Source organism: Hippoglossus stenolepis, chromosome 2 (assembly GCF_022539355.2).
Source record: "Hippoglossus stenolepis isolate QCI-W04-F060 chromosome 2, HSTE1.2, whole genome shotgun sequence".
Lineage (NCBI taxonomy): Eukaryota > Metazoa > Chordata > Actinopteri > Pleuronectiformes > Pleuronectidae > Hippoglossus > Hippoglossus stenolepis.
Genome location: NC_061484.1, coordinates 24144624 through 24162083, shown reverse-complemented (window position 1 = coordinate 24162083; position 17460 = coordinate 24144624). Strand labels below are relative to the sequence as shown.

General features: G+C 40.4%; 1 protein-coding gene across 1 annotated transcript in view; it reads left to right on the top strand.

The window, feature by feature from the left end:
* mad1l1 (mitotic arrest deficient 1 like 1) overlaps nucleotides 1-16177 on the top strand; it is a 53980-nt gene extending 37803 nt beyond the window's left edge. The window contains exon 18 of the mRNA XM_035181044.2: nucleotides 15384-16177. Coding sequence (XP_035036935.1) covers nucleotides 15384-15533 — 150 coding nt within the window. The 3' untranslated portion in view covers nucleotides 15534-16177. The remainder of the gene's footprint in view (nucleotides 1-15383) is intronic.
* Nucleotides 16178-17460: the final 1283 nt, after the last annotated feature.

The following is a 17460-nucleotide window of genomic DNA, read 5'->3' as shown; positions in this document are numbered from 1 at the left end:
ACAGGGTTGCCAGATAATCCCGCTAATATCCCCCTCTAGCAGAGGCTCCCAAATCCCCCTCCCACAGTGTAAGCTGTTTAACCTGCTCTCTTTTTTCCTCATGCATTCATTATGTCGCGCTGTCCCTCTACATGATTTCTTCATCTGTATTCACACTCGCTTTTTAACATGCTTTTAATCAGGTGATTTCAGTTGTAGATAATGTATGTAAAACATCTGTAATGGAAGTTAACACACAAAATCAAAAATTTAAAAAAAGTGTTTGAATGTTTCTATGCATCTAAATGATCATATGGCGAATATATATAGACTGTTTATTTTATTGCTGCATAAAGTTTGTCTCCTGGTTAATGGAGACATGCACCTCCACATCATTTATTATAAGAAAACATACACTTTTTAGATACGTTTTTTCACTTTAAAGTCAAAAGGAATCTCGTTAAATTGGCAATGCCATGCTGTCTGTTTTTGATCAGTCTTCTAGGAGCGAGTCAGAGGCTCAACTGTGTGTTTCTGTGAACAGCCCATCTTTGAGTAGTGGGAGATCAAAAGTTGTGAGTGTCAGAGTCGACTCTAACTGTGTGGTTCTTTTTATAGTATCGCAAACAAGAACCAGTGCAGTGCAGAAGCTGCTCAGTCATAGCGAGTCTATGTGGAGAAATGGTGTTTCTCAATTAATAATGGATTAATGCAATGTTATGTTAAAAAGGCTGTGCTGCCAGAATTATTTTGATAGGGGGAAACACAGACACTGTGTGTTTAGGTGAAGCCAGGCATGTGTGTAATTTATATTTTTAGCTCACCCCTAGGTGAGAAGGCTGATTAGCATCAGTGATTAGGTATTTATGAGTCTCTGCTAATCAGCGAGATAAACACCTTCGCTGTTATTTGACATTTTTTCTTCCAGAAGTTTCGAGGAGAGGGAGGAGCGGCTTGCATTTGGAAATATTAACATTTGCTCATTTAAAGATTCAGATAAACACAAAGTCCAAAAAGTCAGACTGACAGTATAGAGATGTTGTTTGCCATATTTTTTAATGAACACTGATTTGTTTGCCACAAATCAAGAAATAACGGTTTGTTTATTTGTATCTTTTAATTTCATCTAAGGTTTTAGAAAAGTGATATTTTTGAAACATGCAGTAGTTTAAATTAAACTGTGTGTGTGTGTGTGTGTGTGTGTGTGTGTGTGTGTGTGTGTGTGTGTGTGTGTGTGTGTGTGTGTGTGTGTGTGTGTGTGTGTGTGTGTGTGTGTGTGTGTGTGTGTGTGTGTGTGTGTGTGTGTGTGAGAACTTTAAACTTCAGTTGAGCAAGTTTAGTTGAGTCAGACCCATTGAAACACAAGAGAGGAATATTGTAGACAAACAAGTGTTACGAGTTGTGTGTCTCTGTAAGCAGAAGCAGATCCACCGCTGGGTTTACACTCTAGTATTGATTAGCTCATTAACAAATAAACAAACACAGGCACAGAGCTCTGCTCTCCCCAGCAGTCACTAAAAGCTTCCTCATGGTCCTGATTGAGTCACTTTTCTTCTCCTTCCCTTTTCCTTCCTTCCATCCCATCCCTCCTTTTGCTTCCTTCACGTTCTTGACACTGGTACCCTGTCTTCCTTTCCTAATGATAGGAGAAGATAGTCTCAGGGCCAGCTCATTAAAATATACTCACAATTAACTGTCAATGCTCTCACCAGGGAGAGATGGAGGGAAAGGATAGAATGTATATAGAAATGGTTGGAGGGTAGGTGACGCGTGCACAGAGCAGACAGAGCGTTTTAAAAAATGGCAGCAATGAAGACGTGCCCTCAGAAAAAGCAAAATCATTTGTTTCTATGTGTGAGATTGGGAGGAGACAAGGGCAGTTAATTTAGTACAGTATATGAACACTGCCAACTATAAATGACCTGTCTCAGTTTCATCAGCCACTTGGGAATGATTAACGCCACACAAATGTGTGTTAGCCTGTGAGCATGTGTGTATGTGTAAGACAGATTGTAAGCCATTACTGCTTGAATTGTTAAGTTGTATGTCTGTTACAGCCTGATTTTAAAATAACTGTGAAGCACAACTCATCAGCTGGTGGCTGCAGAGCCAATAAAGCCCGAGCCATGGTAGCAGTCGGGAGCCGAGCTGGGCCAGTGGCCAGAAAGCTGTCTGGTGTCACTTTTTCTCACCCTGATAAGCCTGTTATCTTTTCCTCTCTCTTTTTTTCCAACCATTCAGATCTGAAGTCATTAGAGTGTTGACAGTGGTATTTGTAGCAGGCAGTGAGGCGGCCACTTAAAATGATGAGGACTGATAAAGGTGTTGCGTTTTCTTCTTTAACCTTTTTTTTTATTAAGTAAAGTGGAATGGGAGCTCATTTTATTGAGAATGGCAGTTACAGCACATCCATTGTCCAGAACAGCACTACTGACAGCACTACTGACAGCACTCAGCAAGGTGGGAAAAATATCAATACAGCTGATTTTAAAGATGAGGACCATCCTGTTTATCCTCTGGGCTGTGGTAGCATTGGGCTTCTTATATTGACAAAACAATTGTGCTTCCTGTATTACACATATTCCAAATAGTAGCAGCAGGTGCAGTGACATCAACAAAGCAAAAACCTGCAAATAAAAACGTATAATAAATACAAGGGCTATAAATCATAAGACACAAGTTTAAAGTTAGAAAAGAAACAATTATCAACCTTTGATTTGATTTTTTTAGAGCTTCTGCTGACTAATGACCGAATGGCAAAGAGTTCCATAATTAGTTGGGCTACTACTGCAAAGGCACTGTCCCCATATTGGGATGAGAAGGTCACAGATATACTCAGAAAGGCTCATGAAAGGCTCTGTATTGGAGAACAAGTACCACAACCTTTTGGGAAACTAATGTGAAGAATTTTCAAATTGGTGTGATGTGTGATAAACCAATGAATATGACCTGCAGCAGCGCTCTGGATCATTTGTACACAGTTCAGACATGATTTGCCAAGACAAGTGAAAAAGGAATTACCATAGTCCAGCTAGGAATGCACAGAACTACCAATAATAATCTCCAGCTCAAGTAGTGACAAAACAGATTTTGTAGGTGTTATCAGGCTTTAGAGACCTACAGTTGAATGTCATCAACATAAAAGCAAAAGGATAAACCTCTGATTTTGTTATAATGTTACCAATGGTAGGCAAATATCAAGCAAATAGGAGAGGACCCAAGACAGAACCCTGAGGTACACCACAGGAGAGAGCTGCAGTAACAAAGATAAAACTCCTCTCCGAGAGATGGGAGGAAAACCTGTCCAGGACACTTCTACAGACACCCACCCACTGTGCAAGCCTTTCAGTCCTGATTCTGTGATCCACAGTGTAAAAACAAAATAAAGCAGCGCTAAGATCCAGCAGCACCAAAGTGGAACGCTCACCCACATCAGAACACATCATTATGTCATTGGAGACTCTGAGAAGAGCAGTTTTGGTGGAGTGCCTCAGAAGGAACCCTGCCTGGAATGTATCTAAATTGTTGTGTGCAGTCAACACAGCAGTGAGCAGCTGTTTGGCAAGGACCTTTTTTTTTTTTTGGGAAATAAAATGCAGCTTGGATCTGGGCCTGTAGACATTTGGATCAGGGTTTGCTTTTTTACAGAAGAGGCCGAACAACTGCATAACACAAATAAGGTGAGACCCATCAAATTGCAGGGAGTTGTTTGTAGAAGAGAAAGGCATGGCCCTATAGACTGGAGCATTTTTCCGCTCAGATGTAGATAAACAGGAAGATTTGATTCTGCCCACCAGCTCAGTTAGGTCCTGCCTTGTTTGGAAATGGCCTGAAAGTTGATGGCCAATTTGGATGAGTAGAAAGGGGAGTAGACGCAGGGGCAATGCTGGCATTAGCACTTCTGATCTTATTAACAAAGAATGACAGGAAATACTTCGGTGCTAATTCGACAAATCAGGCAGATCACTACGGGCAAGTCTGTGTTATTAAAGTCACACAGGACTTTGGGTTTGTGATTACTAGTGGAAATAAAATTGGCAAAAATAAGAAGCCCTTTAAACTTTTCCCATGTTTCGCTCAGTTAAAAGGTCTCTTTAATAAAGCCGGCGAACATAAAGCTCAGTGGATTCCAACAGTCTGCCCTCTGACATTTACAGCGGAAACAACAAATAGATTCATTTAACCAGTGGCATGAGTTAACAGAGGTTTTATATCGCCTTTTTAATAGGAGCCTCTTCATTCAAAACTGAGGAGCAGTTTGAGTGAAACGACTGAACTAAACGGTCTACGTGTGGATGAGAGTTCAACTCTACCCTTGGTTCAAAAGCTGCAGAAAATGTTTCAGCAGTGATGTGATTTAATACGCGAGAGCTTTTTAAATGTTGACTGAGCAGAGAATCTATGTTGAAAGACAGGTTGAATAAAAAGGTTATGATCAGTAAGCAGCAGCTCTTTCTAGAGTTGATATTTGAACTATGTGTCTTGGACCAGACACACGCTGGATAACATTAAACACATATTGAAATCACATGCCATAATAAACCTGCTAAACCTTATGATGTAGGATAAAACAAGGCACTGAATTCAGACATAAAGGCTGATAAGAGGGTGAGGCAAGATTAAAAGTGGAATAAAACGAATTAGAACAACTAATTTAGTTGTCTGCAATTTAGAAGTGGTAAAAACTTAAGTGCACAGTTCAATTGGAGGGCTGTAAGCCATAGATTTGTTTAGAAATGGGAAATCCTTTTTAACATAAGGGCTTACTCTCAATAGAGCGAATATTCATCCTTAGGGGCACTGACCCATCGATAACAAGCCACATAACCAGTGTTTTAACTTTCCCGTAAAAGATGTCAGGAAGTGAATTATCTGAAATTTGCGTAATTCATAAAGAATCTCAAATGAAATCGAATCATAACTTTATAATAACACTCACTATTCAGTGAAAAGCCCTTAATCAGGATTCAAAAATGTTGGCATGTTGGATAAATGAAAAAGATTCATAGTACCACTTAAATAAGTGCCCCCTTCAGTATTCATTCAACGTGTACGGCCTATTTGTTGGTTTTTATTTACCACATATTATGTGTCGGGCTTCATTCAGGAATAATGTGCTCACGCTTGTCATTCGGGGAAGATCATTCTCCCGCTGTAGCACGGTGGTACACCTATTTTTAGCCAGGTCTGATCAGACAAGGTCATTATTCAGACACGAGGACAATGCAATCATAGAAAAATCAAGATATTGCTGAACTATTGCTTGTGAGATTGTGGATGGATATTTGTGTACTCTCTATTTGTCTCGTACAATTCCCCGGGCAAAACAGGTCTTTTATTAATACTGAGATACTATTAAGATCCCGTCCTTAAACCCCACCTGCATGAGCTCTTGATCGTGAGCAGAAGTCAGAGTTGAGAGCGATAAAATGAATGTGAAACAAAAAAAGGATCCTCGAGTGGGTGTTTGAAATATTTTTGGAAAGGAAACAAGTCTGTATGGGACTGAGTTTCACTTTGCTCACTGAGTGAAACAAAACACTCACTGATCTATCGCTGATAGCTACGAAGATAAACATGAGCGAAGCACTAATAAACAGCAAGCACAAGGGCTGTTGGGAATACAAGAGTGAATAAATTAACTGGATATGACTTTGTGTACTTAAAGCTTCGGAGAGAAATCTTGCAGCTGAAGTCCCAGAGAAAGGAGAGGATGTTGACTCTGATCTCTCCTGACAGTTTCCTGTCCCGCTCGCCCTCGGGGCGTGTGTGTGTGTGTGTGTCCGTCTGTGAATGCACTTGTCGGCCTCACTAGCTCCTCTGGTCGATGCTGAGAACATATGCCTGTTGTCTCCATGGTAACATGATACATCAGAACCGCTCGCACGTCCACCTGAGGTCATGAATATTCCTGAGAAGAAGACCAGTAGTGTTGTCTTCAAGTTCATTTAATACTCAGCACCGTCAGTCCAATGTTTTGCTATTGACAAGTTGAGTTTGGTGTTTAACAATAATACTGGCATATTATATACAGATGAGGGGTCTGTTGGGGCTGTGTACTGACAAATAGAGTTCGCTATCAGCCCTGATCTCTGGAATCGATTCGGAAAGTCCCCAGATAAGTCTCAATGTTCTTTAGAGGGCTTCTTAGTATTTATCCTGGCAACACGATAAGTGAGCTACACTCTGTTGTTTCCTTTTAAGGTGAAATAGTTTAAAGTGCACATTATCGTTTAAGTTCTTGGTTTTAAAAATGTGGATCAAAGATTTGTTTTCCTTGGTGAATGCAAAAGTACGATAAAATGATCAAATTACTTGAACAAATGATAATAGAAGTAATGAAAATAACAATATAAAACCTGCACCACTTACAAGGCTGTCTTCATTATGCATGGTGGTAAAGGCTCTAAGGTGGAGACAGGACAAATAGACAGCTGGCAGGTGACGTCCCTAGTTATGAGTCAGGGTTATGATTGAAATTTATTTTCTATGTGTACATTGATGCAGTCGGCTTTGCGGTTGTTGATTTGTTTTTCAGTTTGAGAAATGTCTAAATAAATATCAACTTGTCTGAGAGGAAAAAGTTAATATCTCTATTTAACAAGTTTAAACAATATTTTATCTGCGATCTTCAACTTTGTCAACTCTAATGACAACTGTCCTCATAACAACTGTCGCACAAGTTAATTCTGTGGACTGACCATACTACAAAACCATACAACTCTTGGCTGCCCTCAAATTAGTATGCCCCCCCTAATGCAACCTTATTAAGCCATTGTTAATAAAGTAAACTTGTAATTAAAAATTGTGTCTCCCGCTATTTGTACATTTCACTCTTTCAAATTGAGCTTTCAATATAAACATGATTAATTATAGACCTAACCTACATCATCGTTTGCACTGTGAAGTTAACAGTTAATTGCTATTCCCATAAACTGTGTTTAAATGAACCGGGGGAGCTTTTAATAACCTTGGACCATAAATACCAGATTAGCCTCAACATGTTCAACCTAACTGTGGTAAGTTCCCTTTAGGTAAATGTCCATACAAGGTTAGTTCACCTGAGAACTATAGGACACGTTTGTGTTACATTTAGAAAATGAATGAATAAATGACTAAGCGAGGTCTGAGCGTGTGTGTGTGTGTGCGCGTGCGTGTGCGTGTGTGGCAAAGAGGGGGATGTATTAGTTTTGTGAAGCCAATTTGCAGCATTACACGTCTCGCCAAATCTGTAACAATGAATTAACAAACACATTGTCACTGCCAATTCAGTTTATTTGGAAAAAGACTCGCCTGTTGCTTAGCTTCTTAAAATTCCACCGACTAGATCTCGTTCACCAGCCCAATTTGTTTTGTTTTCAGTCCTGTCTGACATGCATACTGCATATAATGTTCTGGGTTCTGGCTGAAATTCACATTGCATATAAATACCTCTTCTCTTGGAATACATTGCTTGGAGTTCTAATGGGGAAATATTCAGCCCGATAGACCTTTCTTCTTCTGTAAGTTCCAGGCTTTGTTCAATACTACACAGAGGTCATTACATCTTGTTCATCTCAAGTCTAGCTAGCTGTTTAATGGCCTGTCAGTCACCCGTCAAAGGAGACCCCCCCCCAGGGCAGAGTTTTCCTCTCAGTGAAAAAAGAAAATATGATAAAATACCAGTTATAAAGGAACACGAGGAACAATGGATTTAACTGTTGTTTCCTCCAACAAGAAGGTAGTCCCCCCCGTCCGTTGGTTGGTTGGTTGGATTTTCAGCCGGATTACGCAAAACTTTTGAGCTGTTTTCCAAGAAACTTGTTGGAAGGATGAAACGTTGGCCGAGACAGAACCCATTAAATTATGGCACTGATCCAGACAAACTGGAATCCATCCAGTTGCTTGAACATTGCAAGATTCTTCACATTTGAGGTATTTTCCCCAATTGCCCAGGGAATAATGCAGGGATCTTGGAAAATAAATCATTTATATTCCCCTGAATGTGCATAGGGACTTTTGTGTTGGTCTGTGGTGGAGATCTTGTCCCATCCTATGTTCAGTATTTTTTGCCTAATCCTACCGACGGTCATTTAAAGAAAGAAACCAACCAATCAACAAACTAATGGACGGGGGAATCATAACCTCCTGCGTTCTCCCATTCTAGTTTAATTTCATCATTGAATTATTTCAGGTCATTTATGCCGATTGTATAATTGTTCAAACTCTTCAGAAAAGTTCACAACAGTGTAGAAAGTTTTTGTGTGTGTGTGTGTGTATGAAGGAGTCTTATTCTCACAACTGTAGCTAATTCAATTTTGTATGTATTTATGCAAGTGAGAATCAGGTTGATCACAGTTGTTCCGTAAGGTGCTGATTGTCCCACTCTGGCAGATGTACAGTATGTAGTCATTAGTTACTTATCCCTCAGACACATGAACAACATTTTAAACAAAAAGCTCATTAGAATATAAATATGGATGGAATAGCTGTGGATTTATTCTTTGGAGAAGCACTCCTCCGGTTTTCTGTCTCTCTCTCTCTCTCTCTCTCTCTCTCTCTCTCTCTCTCTCTCTCTCTCTCTCTCTCTCTCGTTCTCACATCCTCCTCCCAAGCGCAGAAAAATGCCAAAATCTGCATTTAAATTGAAAGCTATTCATCTGCATATTTCTGATTATTCAATTAATGTGCCTTCTGCTTTTTTTCACCCCCCACCAATCAGCAGCTCCGCTGTCTCATGGACTTGTTTATTGTTTATGATGCTGCTATGGTGGGAAGGTGATTTGGGTGTGAATAATGAATGTATGAATGGATTGGCGGGAGCAGAGGGGGGTAAAGGTGGAATCTGGTTTGAGGCAAAGGTGCAAATGAGAATTGAATTATTTTATATTTTTCCAATTCCACTCTGTCACTGCACGGAGATGAATTGGATAGAAATCTATGCAGCAGTGATAGGAAGAGAACAAGACAGAGAAGAAAGGGCTCTTCATTAGTGGTGGAGAGCAGAGACCGAGGTCAACTGATCTGTGAACTGCATGTCACCACCTCAATATAGAGCCATCTGTCATATCAACGCATGCACACACAGTGCAGCTGCAAAAGACCTGCGTGGAGCAGCATGTCGTGTCTCTCAGGACAGTAAAGCTTTCATTAAGCACTGCTGTCAGGAGAGACTCTGCAAGGAGAAAATAAACTTAGAGAGAATTTTCTATTGAATAATTATAAGCCTGTCTTGTGAGTGCAGAAGTTTTATCTTTATCAGTCTGATCGAGGCTTTAAAGGAACCACGGTCGGACGTTATGGAGCCGATCACGATCGCTCATAAAGGTACCAATCACTGATTTGATTTTAAGGAATATTTTATTGACTCAAGGAAATTTGGGTGACATTTATACGTTTGCCATTCTTCAGTAGAAGAAATATATTCTGGCATTGAAAAAACTAGTTGGAGCTCAGATGTCGTCCTTCATAAGGCCAACAACATGTGTCATTGTTTGCTTTTAATGCGTGTGAGGCGAGATATTTACACCCTGGTAGAATAGTGTGGGTTCATGTCCTTGCTGGAGTGTTGCTGCCTTTTCAATGTCTCCGTTACCGTCAACTGACTGAGTGGTGATTGAGTTGCTAAATGGTCCAGTTCTCTCTCTGCCTTAGTGCGAGCTACCTTTTTTAAAACTCATCACTTTCTCTTATGTTACTAACCTTCAAATGGTTCATGGTTTTGAAGTGTGTGGTTTCTGTCCCCTACAAATAGAACCGCCAGCGTGGGCAAGCCATTAAAGCCATTTTACCAGCGCATAGAGAAATTGTCTCCAAATTTTTGCATCATGTAGAACCAATATCCGCAGATAACTAAAGGTGGCTGATCATTGAACCCTTTGACAGATAATGACATTGTGTTCTGATGTGCTACTCCATTCAGAGACTCTAGACGTAACACAAACTGCCTTGCTTTACTTATTCTTACACTCTTAGATGCAAAAAGTTAGTTTGGTTCATGTCCCATCCGATAACATGGAGGAGGCAGCACTTATCACCTATACTTCAGCCAGTGACCAGATGGCAATTGAGATGCTTTGGCTTCCGTTTTTGGGGAGCAGTGATGTCGTCCATCTTTATTAACAGTCTGTGATCAAACCAAAAACACATTAGCCAACTCCTCAGAATTTCCCAACTTCCTCAACCTGTCAATTTCAACCAGTAGCCCATCAACTCCTTAAAAATAGGGTTTTCACCCCAATACCAGCCCTTCTCCCTTTCCATTCACTTTGGAAATCGCCTCAGATTTGGACTCGCTTGTTGACGGTCTACCCACGTAGACTACAAAACACCTCACACCAAATGTAGAGGGAAAGCTTGTTTCAAGGTCAGAAAGAAAGGCAACACGCTAGAGAGTTGTCCCTTATCTTTATGTTTACAGGGAAACAAAGGCCTCTTTCATTTGTTTCTTTTTTGTCTTACATGTGTTACTGTCTTAACTGTCTAAGGCCGTGGGTGTGCACCTTTTCTTTGACCCTGTCTGCATCGGGAGAGGTGTGTGATTGTCATTCAGGCAGCATGCAACTCCTCGGTTGGATGAGGTCACTGTCAAACCCCTCCCTGCATCCCAAGCCAGAAAGTATTGATTTCCTTTAATTGGATGGACATATGAAAAGAGGGGAGGAATCGGATAGCACTTCTCTCAATTGTTGAGGCCGCTCCTTCTTACATTGTGTGTAAGTTGGGTTCTTACCCCTGGTTAGTGAAGTTTTCTTGTGTCTGGAGGAGGAAATTATGAAATCTGCATCCAGCTGCTGGATGAGGGAAATCCTCAATCCACTTCTATGTAAATAGAATCTAGTTGTTTTTAATAAAGGTCAAACATTGTTTGAAATACTTCTGAGGGATTTGAGAATATGCAAGTAACCATTGATAAGGTCAGTATTTGAATAAAGATGATAAAAAAAATAAAATACTCCCCTGACCTTCTTTTAACATCTTTTGAAAAAGCGAGAGAAAAAAATTATAACAAAAATTTAACAAGCAATGTTGAACATGTGACCCTGTGGGGCACATAAAAAAGGAAAATTAAGAATTCCCTTATAACAATAAGAAAAGGCCTTTCATCCTCCTATAAAACTTTTTAGAGGAACCATCCAATAAAACAAGATGATTAATTTTAATCACAAACTACTGATGGGTGAGTAAGTCAGACCTTAACAGTGCTAACGAGTTGAAATGGCGGAACCACTCCATCTGTACGCTGGGGGAAGATGTGTGCCCTCCCTGCACAGATGTGTGCCCTCCCTGAACACAAAGCAATCACAGCTCAGACTGTTTGTGGATCCTCGATGGTGGAACAAGCGACCAAATGCTAGGGGTGTCCCCCTCTATTATCAAGAACCTCTTGAAGACTCATCTCTCCCGAGAGCACCTGCTCTCCTAACACCTCTAACCACTTAACAAGCCTAACTAGCACTTGCTATGCACATTTACATTTGCTTCACTTTGTCTTATTGAATTGTACTTCAAAGGCTCTGTGGTGTCCCTTTTTGTTCTTTGTCAATTTGGATAAAAACATCTGCCCAACCTGCAAATACACAAACAGAATCGCAAAATGTTCCAATAGGCAGATTAGCCAATTTGGTTACAAATAGATTTTGAGTGGCAGCCAGGTAGGGCCACAGCAAGCATGCTAATTTCCATTTCTTATTTTTCATTAATTATATCCAATTAAATGCTGATATTTGTACATTCAATTAACTTAAATTTAAGAGTAACCTGGTTATTTAATAAGTCAACTGGGTTTGAGTGTAAAAGAATGATCATCTCTACAGACAATCACTCACAGTTCATATTCACACCTACAGTCACTTTAGAGTCTCCAATGAACCTGACCATAATCTGCATGTATTTTTTGGTAGAATCCAGAGAAAACCCACATAGACATGGGGGGGGAATGTAAACTCCACACTTAAAGGCCTTAGCTGAACTGGGTTTGGAACTTAGAGGCCACTGTGCTAACCACTGCATCTAAATGCCACCGTTCTAATCATTTTAGTAGAAGAATTCAAGCTTTGTCACAATGGGGCATATTTCTACTTTCAACAAAAACATGTTATTTAAGCAGTAAGTGTGTGACAGCTTCAATTACTGTAAAAAAAAACATATTGAAAGCTCACCTTGGCACTGTGATATTGATCTACCTCAAAAATGAAAGAGAAAAAAAAAGCACATTCAGAAAAATCCATAGCTCAGAAGAATCTCCACAAACATTCATATCTACATTGATATTTGGTCTAAATTTGGTGCCATGCGACTGCAAATGGCAGTAAACTCTCGCCTGGAGATAATGATATGTTTGAGAGAAAAGATAATTATACGGAGAAACCAGAAAGGCGCTCGGTGCTCGGTTTGGACGAAGAGGAGCGCTGGTGGAAAAAGATGACGAGCTGAGTCACAACCTTCACCGTGTGGGATGTTTGTGTGAAGGCTTTGCACATCAAGTGTCACCAGATGATTAAGTTCTTATGCTGTCATTGGTTATTTTGCTCTCAGTCCCTTCCACACAGGGAAGAACAGCCTCGGTTTGAAATGTCTTTTCAGGAATATATCTCATCCGAGTGTGTGCTCTTTGTTTCATCGGGCCTTTGACATTTAAATCCAATATATCCCACAGTTTTATTGACTATGCTGGTTGGGTGCATGGTCCACTTCTTACACCCTAACTGATAACAACCAACATGTATTGAATAGACCGCCCTGTAATTTGGTAGAGAGCATTTTTATTTGACCAGTGCTTTGGTTCAAGACCAGATTCTAGCTAAAGGGATTGCACCCTCATCAGCCTCTGTGTTCAGAGCTAATTACCAGATGTTAGAGTCTTGGCTTCACTAATGGTGTCATGGCATTGTCAACATAGGTTAGCTTGTATGTTAGCATTCAGCTCCAGGCACTGCTGTGCATAGTTCGAGCCTCCACCAGCACGGCTGCAGACTCTTAGTCTGTCAATTAACTACTTTGAACCCTGCAGTTTAATAGATGTAAGGCCTCAGTCAGGAAGACGCCAACAACTAAAAACATACAGATAATAAAAGAATATACTCCTGATTTGCATGTCACTTCTTAAGGTTGTTATCTCAGTTTTTCCTTTTGACTCACTGTGGGCGTCCTCAGCTTCCACAGGCCTTCATGAGCTCGTCCGCTGTGTCTCTTTCTCACAGACACACACACAAACACGCGCCCACTCACACATCCAGTCTGTTCTGACGACAAACTTTGGCAGAAGGTGTTTCAGACAACTCCATGTCTCCATGGTAACTGGTGTCATTGCTCTTCCTTTGATGTATGTGTTCCATGTTCCCAGAGCTCCCGCGGTTTCTAGATCCATGTGCACACGTGTTGGTGTGTGAGCATGTGAAGAGAACAGCACCCTGAGGATATGGCAGAGCTTTCAGACAGACATGCAGGGAAGGAAAACACCAGGGAGCGTCAGGGAAGAGAAGCCACAGAGAGAGGCGGTTAGTTGAGAAGCAGTCAGGAGAAAGATGGTGTGATTACAACCTTTCGGAGCGCCTCCCTTCAGTGTCCAGGCCTTAGCAGTAAGAATGAAATCAAGACCACGTGACCAGATCCATGAGATTGTGTGATGTCCTAACAGACCTGTCTGCTAATTGGACACTTGTTTCTGTGTTGTAAATGGACTTAATGTGCGTGCATGAGCTTGTTCTCTGTGCTGAATGTGTCTGGTTTGATTCTGTTAGTTTGTGCACTGAAGTCATGTTGGTACACATATCCATATTGCCCTGAGGCTGAATCCTCAGTCCTTTGACTCAGTCAAAGTTGGTCCATTAAGTGCTATTAAAATATACAAAGAGATGCACCGAGAAAGTCCCTGAAGTCGCTCATGCTCAAACTGAGGAATTAGATTAATGGAGACGCTTTTAATTATGGAGGGAAAATAATAATACCAGCCTCATGCGAGAATAATTTTTAAAACCACCTCACTATGAATGCATCTAGTACAGAGGAGGTGACTTCTGTTTTAATAAAACTAGTTTGTGGTTGATAATGACCCAATGAAAGACAATATAGACATTTAATCTTTAATCCCAGTGTCCTGGTGGCCTGGTAGTCTAAGACTCTAACCACATAACCATAACAAATCCAGCTGTTGCATGTTTTCATCCCTCAGTGTTTTCCATTAATGACCTGGACTGTGGCGGCCTGTCATCTTCTTATTTGTCCCACCAGAGTTTCTTAATGAAATATGAACCTAAAGTTTTTACCATCCTCGCAGGAAGCCCTCGTCATTGTGTCCAGGTTGTGTACATGTTCACACAAGTGTCTTCACCTGTCACTCAGGCTCAATTTTCACATGCATGCAGTTCTCTGATGACAAGAGTTGTCCTTAGCCCCCTTTTCTGCTAAATATCATTTAAAGCCTACGTTAAATTGCAACTTGCTAGATTAAAACTAGTGCCGTTCTGTACATGTCCCTGAAGAACAGTGAAGTAGCAAGCCAATCTTTTCTTTCCGTCCCCCAGGCGCCCTCCATGCTGCATTTAGCCCCGGTTTAGCATTGTGCAGTCAGCTGGCAAATGTCATTAGTTCAGTTATCGTCTCCTCTCACCCATCAGAGATTTGTGGCTGATCACACACAAGTGAACAGCTGAGTTCACCTCCGCCTGTTGTGTGTGAGGAAGCACACTAATTAGTTTATCTAGTGGGATTTACTTTCTCTTTTTTTTTTTTACTTGCATCAAACTGAAACATACCAGCAACTCCGCTGCTTCTGCTGAGTTTAGGTAGAATCAACAATCAGGCTTTATGATATAACATTTTCGAGGTTGGACCTTCAGTAAGTGTTCATGTGTTAAATGATGTATTACAGTATTAAATCTTTCTTTTCCAAACCCGTTCCCTTTTCGTCTCCCGCTCTTTCATTTATCTTGATACTTTTTCCTCAGTGTTGTCCCTTCACATTTTATGAGCCTTCTCATGATAAAATTGTCAAACAATGATCTGTGTTTCCTCCACACATGGACACAGGACATTTCTCGGATGTCTCAATATCTTCCCAGCATGCCGTGGGACTCTGTTCCTCGCTACCTACCTTCCTGTGATGCTTTAATTACTTTATCCCTCGTTTCCCTCATCCCTCTCTCCTTCACTCCATCGCCCCGAGCTGCTCCTCATTCCTTTTAATTAATCCACACAGATTTAGACACCTTCACCCTGCTGTGAATGCACTCACACACACACAATGCACACACACTCTTGACGTATCCCCAGTAGACAATAACAACTTTTAAATGATCTTACTTCACTTTGAAAGTTTCTCCCCGGAGATGGATGTGGTGGAAGAACCCAGATCTCATTATTCAATATTGTGTGTTGTTTTTTTTATTGCATGTGTGTTAATGTTATTGTGTTTCTGTGTGCAGGGCCCCAATGGAAGCATGCAGCTCATGGAGACCGAGTTCTCCAAGACTCTGGGAGAGATGGTGGCGCTTCACCTGCATCACCAGAAGAGCATCCCGGCTTTCCTCTCTGCCGTGACGCTCGACCTCTTCAGCAGACAAACCACCATCTGAAGTAACCTGGCACCATCTCAGACACGGGGCCGGAACGTAATAAGATGGAGATTCACTTTGGTTTTAATCTAATCTATATTTTTCATTGTCTTTTTTTACCTTTTTTTTTTTTAGTCTATCAAGAAATTTAGAAAATCTCTCAATAAATATCTCTATATTTCTCAATAGCTCTGGAATTTGGATGGTTTGGTTTAGGTCTTTTTGTGGAAGAACTTAAATGTTGCATTCAAAAGTCTAAGAAATCAACTTCGTATCCCTATTGGTGCCGTATTCAACAATTGATCTTTTAAAAATACTTTTTTATCTGTCAACAGGACAGAGTCGTGAAAATGACACAAAAGCCAATGATGTTTGGATTTGGAGGATGTTTTTTATAGAGATGTGTGGTCGAGTGTTTCTGCAGGAATGTATTTAGTGTGTTTTTTTTTTACCCGAGGCCGAATCTGTGTTGACTCTTTATTCAGCCTTTTGTGTCCTCTCTCTCATGACCTCATTGAAAAGGCTCTACACAGATTTTTGTGTCTACAACTAGTGTAAGCCAATTTAAAGGCAGTGCTAAGTAGAAGACATGAATGCAATGAATTATTATTGTTCCTTTATTCATATTTGTTCTTGGATTTATAAACATTTCAAGTTTTCATCAATATCAGTTGTTTTTTTTGTGCGTAGATATTGTGTCATACTTGTCTCTCTCTGGTCCGTGTGTCAGAAGAAGCTGTAAGTAGAGGGGGAAACAATTTAGAGATTAGAGAAAAGCTTGCCGACTTCTGACCGCACTCAGATTTCACACCGCTGTTTGAACATTGGTGGGAAAACAGTCAATATTTGATCTCTAATAATCTCACCAAATTTCACACAGTTTAAAGTGTGAAAGTGTAGCAGACTGTGCTGTGTGATCAAAGGCAGAGTGTTAACATTTGTTCTCTTTAACACAAAATGGAGAAAACTGGACACAAAATCCTGACTTAGGAGTTTGAGCAGTAATCATAGACTCTAACTGAAGATGGCCGACGTGTCTCCACTTCCCATTGTACATAAACGAAGCTAAAGAATTCCAAATACGGACGCCGCCATCTTGAACTTTTTATGTTATTTGGAGTCAAAGTATGGGCAGTGGGGGATCGTGGAGTGGAGCTGCCTTTTTGAAGTAGTGCTGAATCACATGGTCGACTATTTAATACCAAACTAACACTCTAAGACTAAAAACTCTCTAAAATGACAGAGACAATCTTTGAGAAAAAATTATGTAACTTTCTAATTTGGTCCTTGTCCTGCCTACTAACATGGAGGAGGCGGGGTTTATGACCTATGCTGCTGCTCGCCACCAGGGGGCGATTAAGATCATTTGATTTGGCAGCTGTCATCGTCCATCTTTATCTACAGTTTATGGAAGTAATCCGTTGAAATATTTTGAATACTTTGGATAGAAGACTTAAAACACATAAATCATAGTTCTGTGTGTTAGTCATTCAAGTGAGATGTTAATGTTACGACACGTTAATTTAGGGCTAAGTTTTGTGGGTTGGGTCTGATTTGATTCCAACAAATTTCATGTTATTTCAAACAAGGTATTTTTTTGGAAAAGACTATCTTTATCATAAAATATATTTAAATGTTTTATCGCAGGCTGTTGTACAGTAGACTCATGTTGTTCCCCCGCTCAACGCCGTCATAAAAGATGTCACTAGACACTGGTGTGTCCTGAAGTGGGGACAGGACAAAGAAAGCACCCACACGGGAAGCTTTAATGTTTTATAGTCGTCGAAACTCTTTTAAAATTCACTGGGAAAAGGATTTAAAACACAGAAATAGGTCTTCGGATGTTAATCTTATTGTAATGAACGATGAATAATTCCTGTTTAGAATTTGGTTAACGATCGTGCCCGTGTGTGTTCGTGTGAGTGCAAGCACGAGACAAGTCAACTAA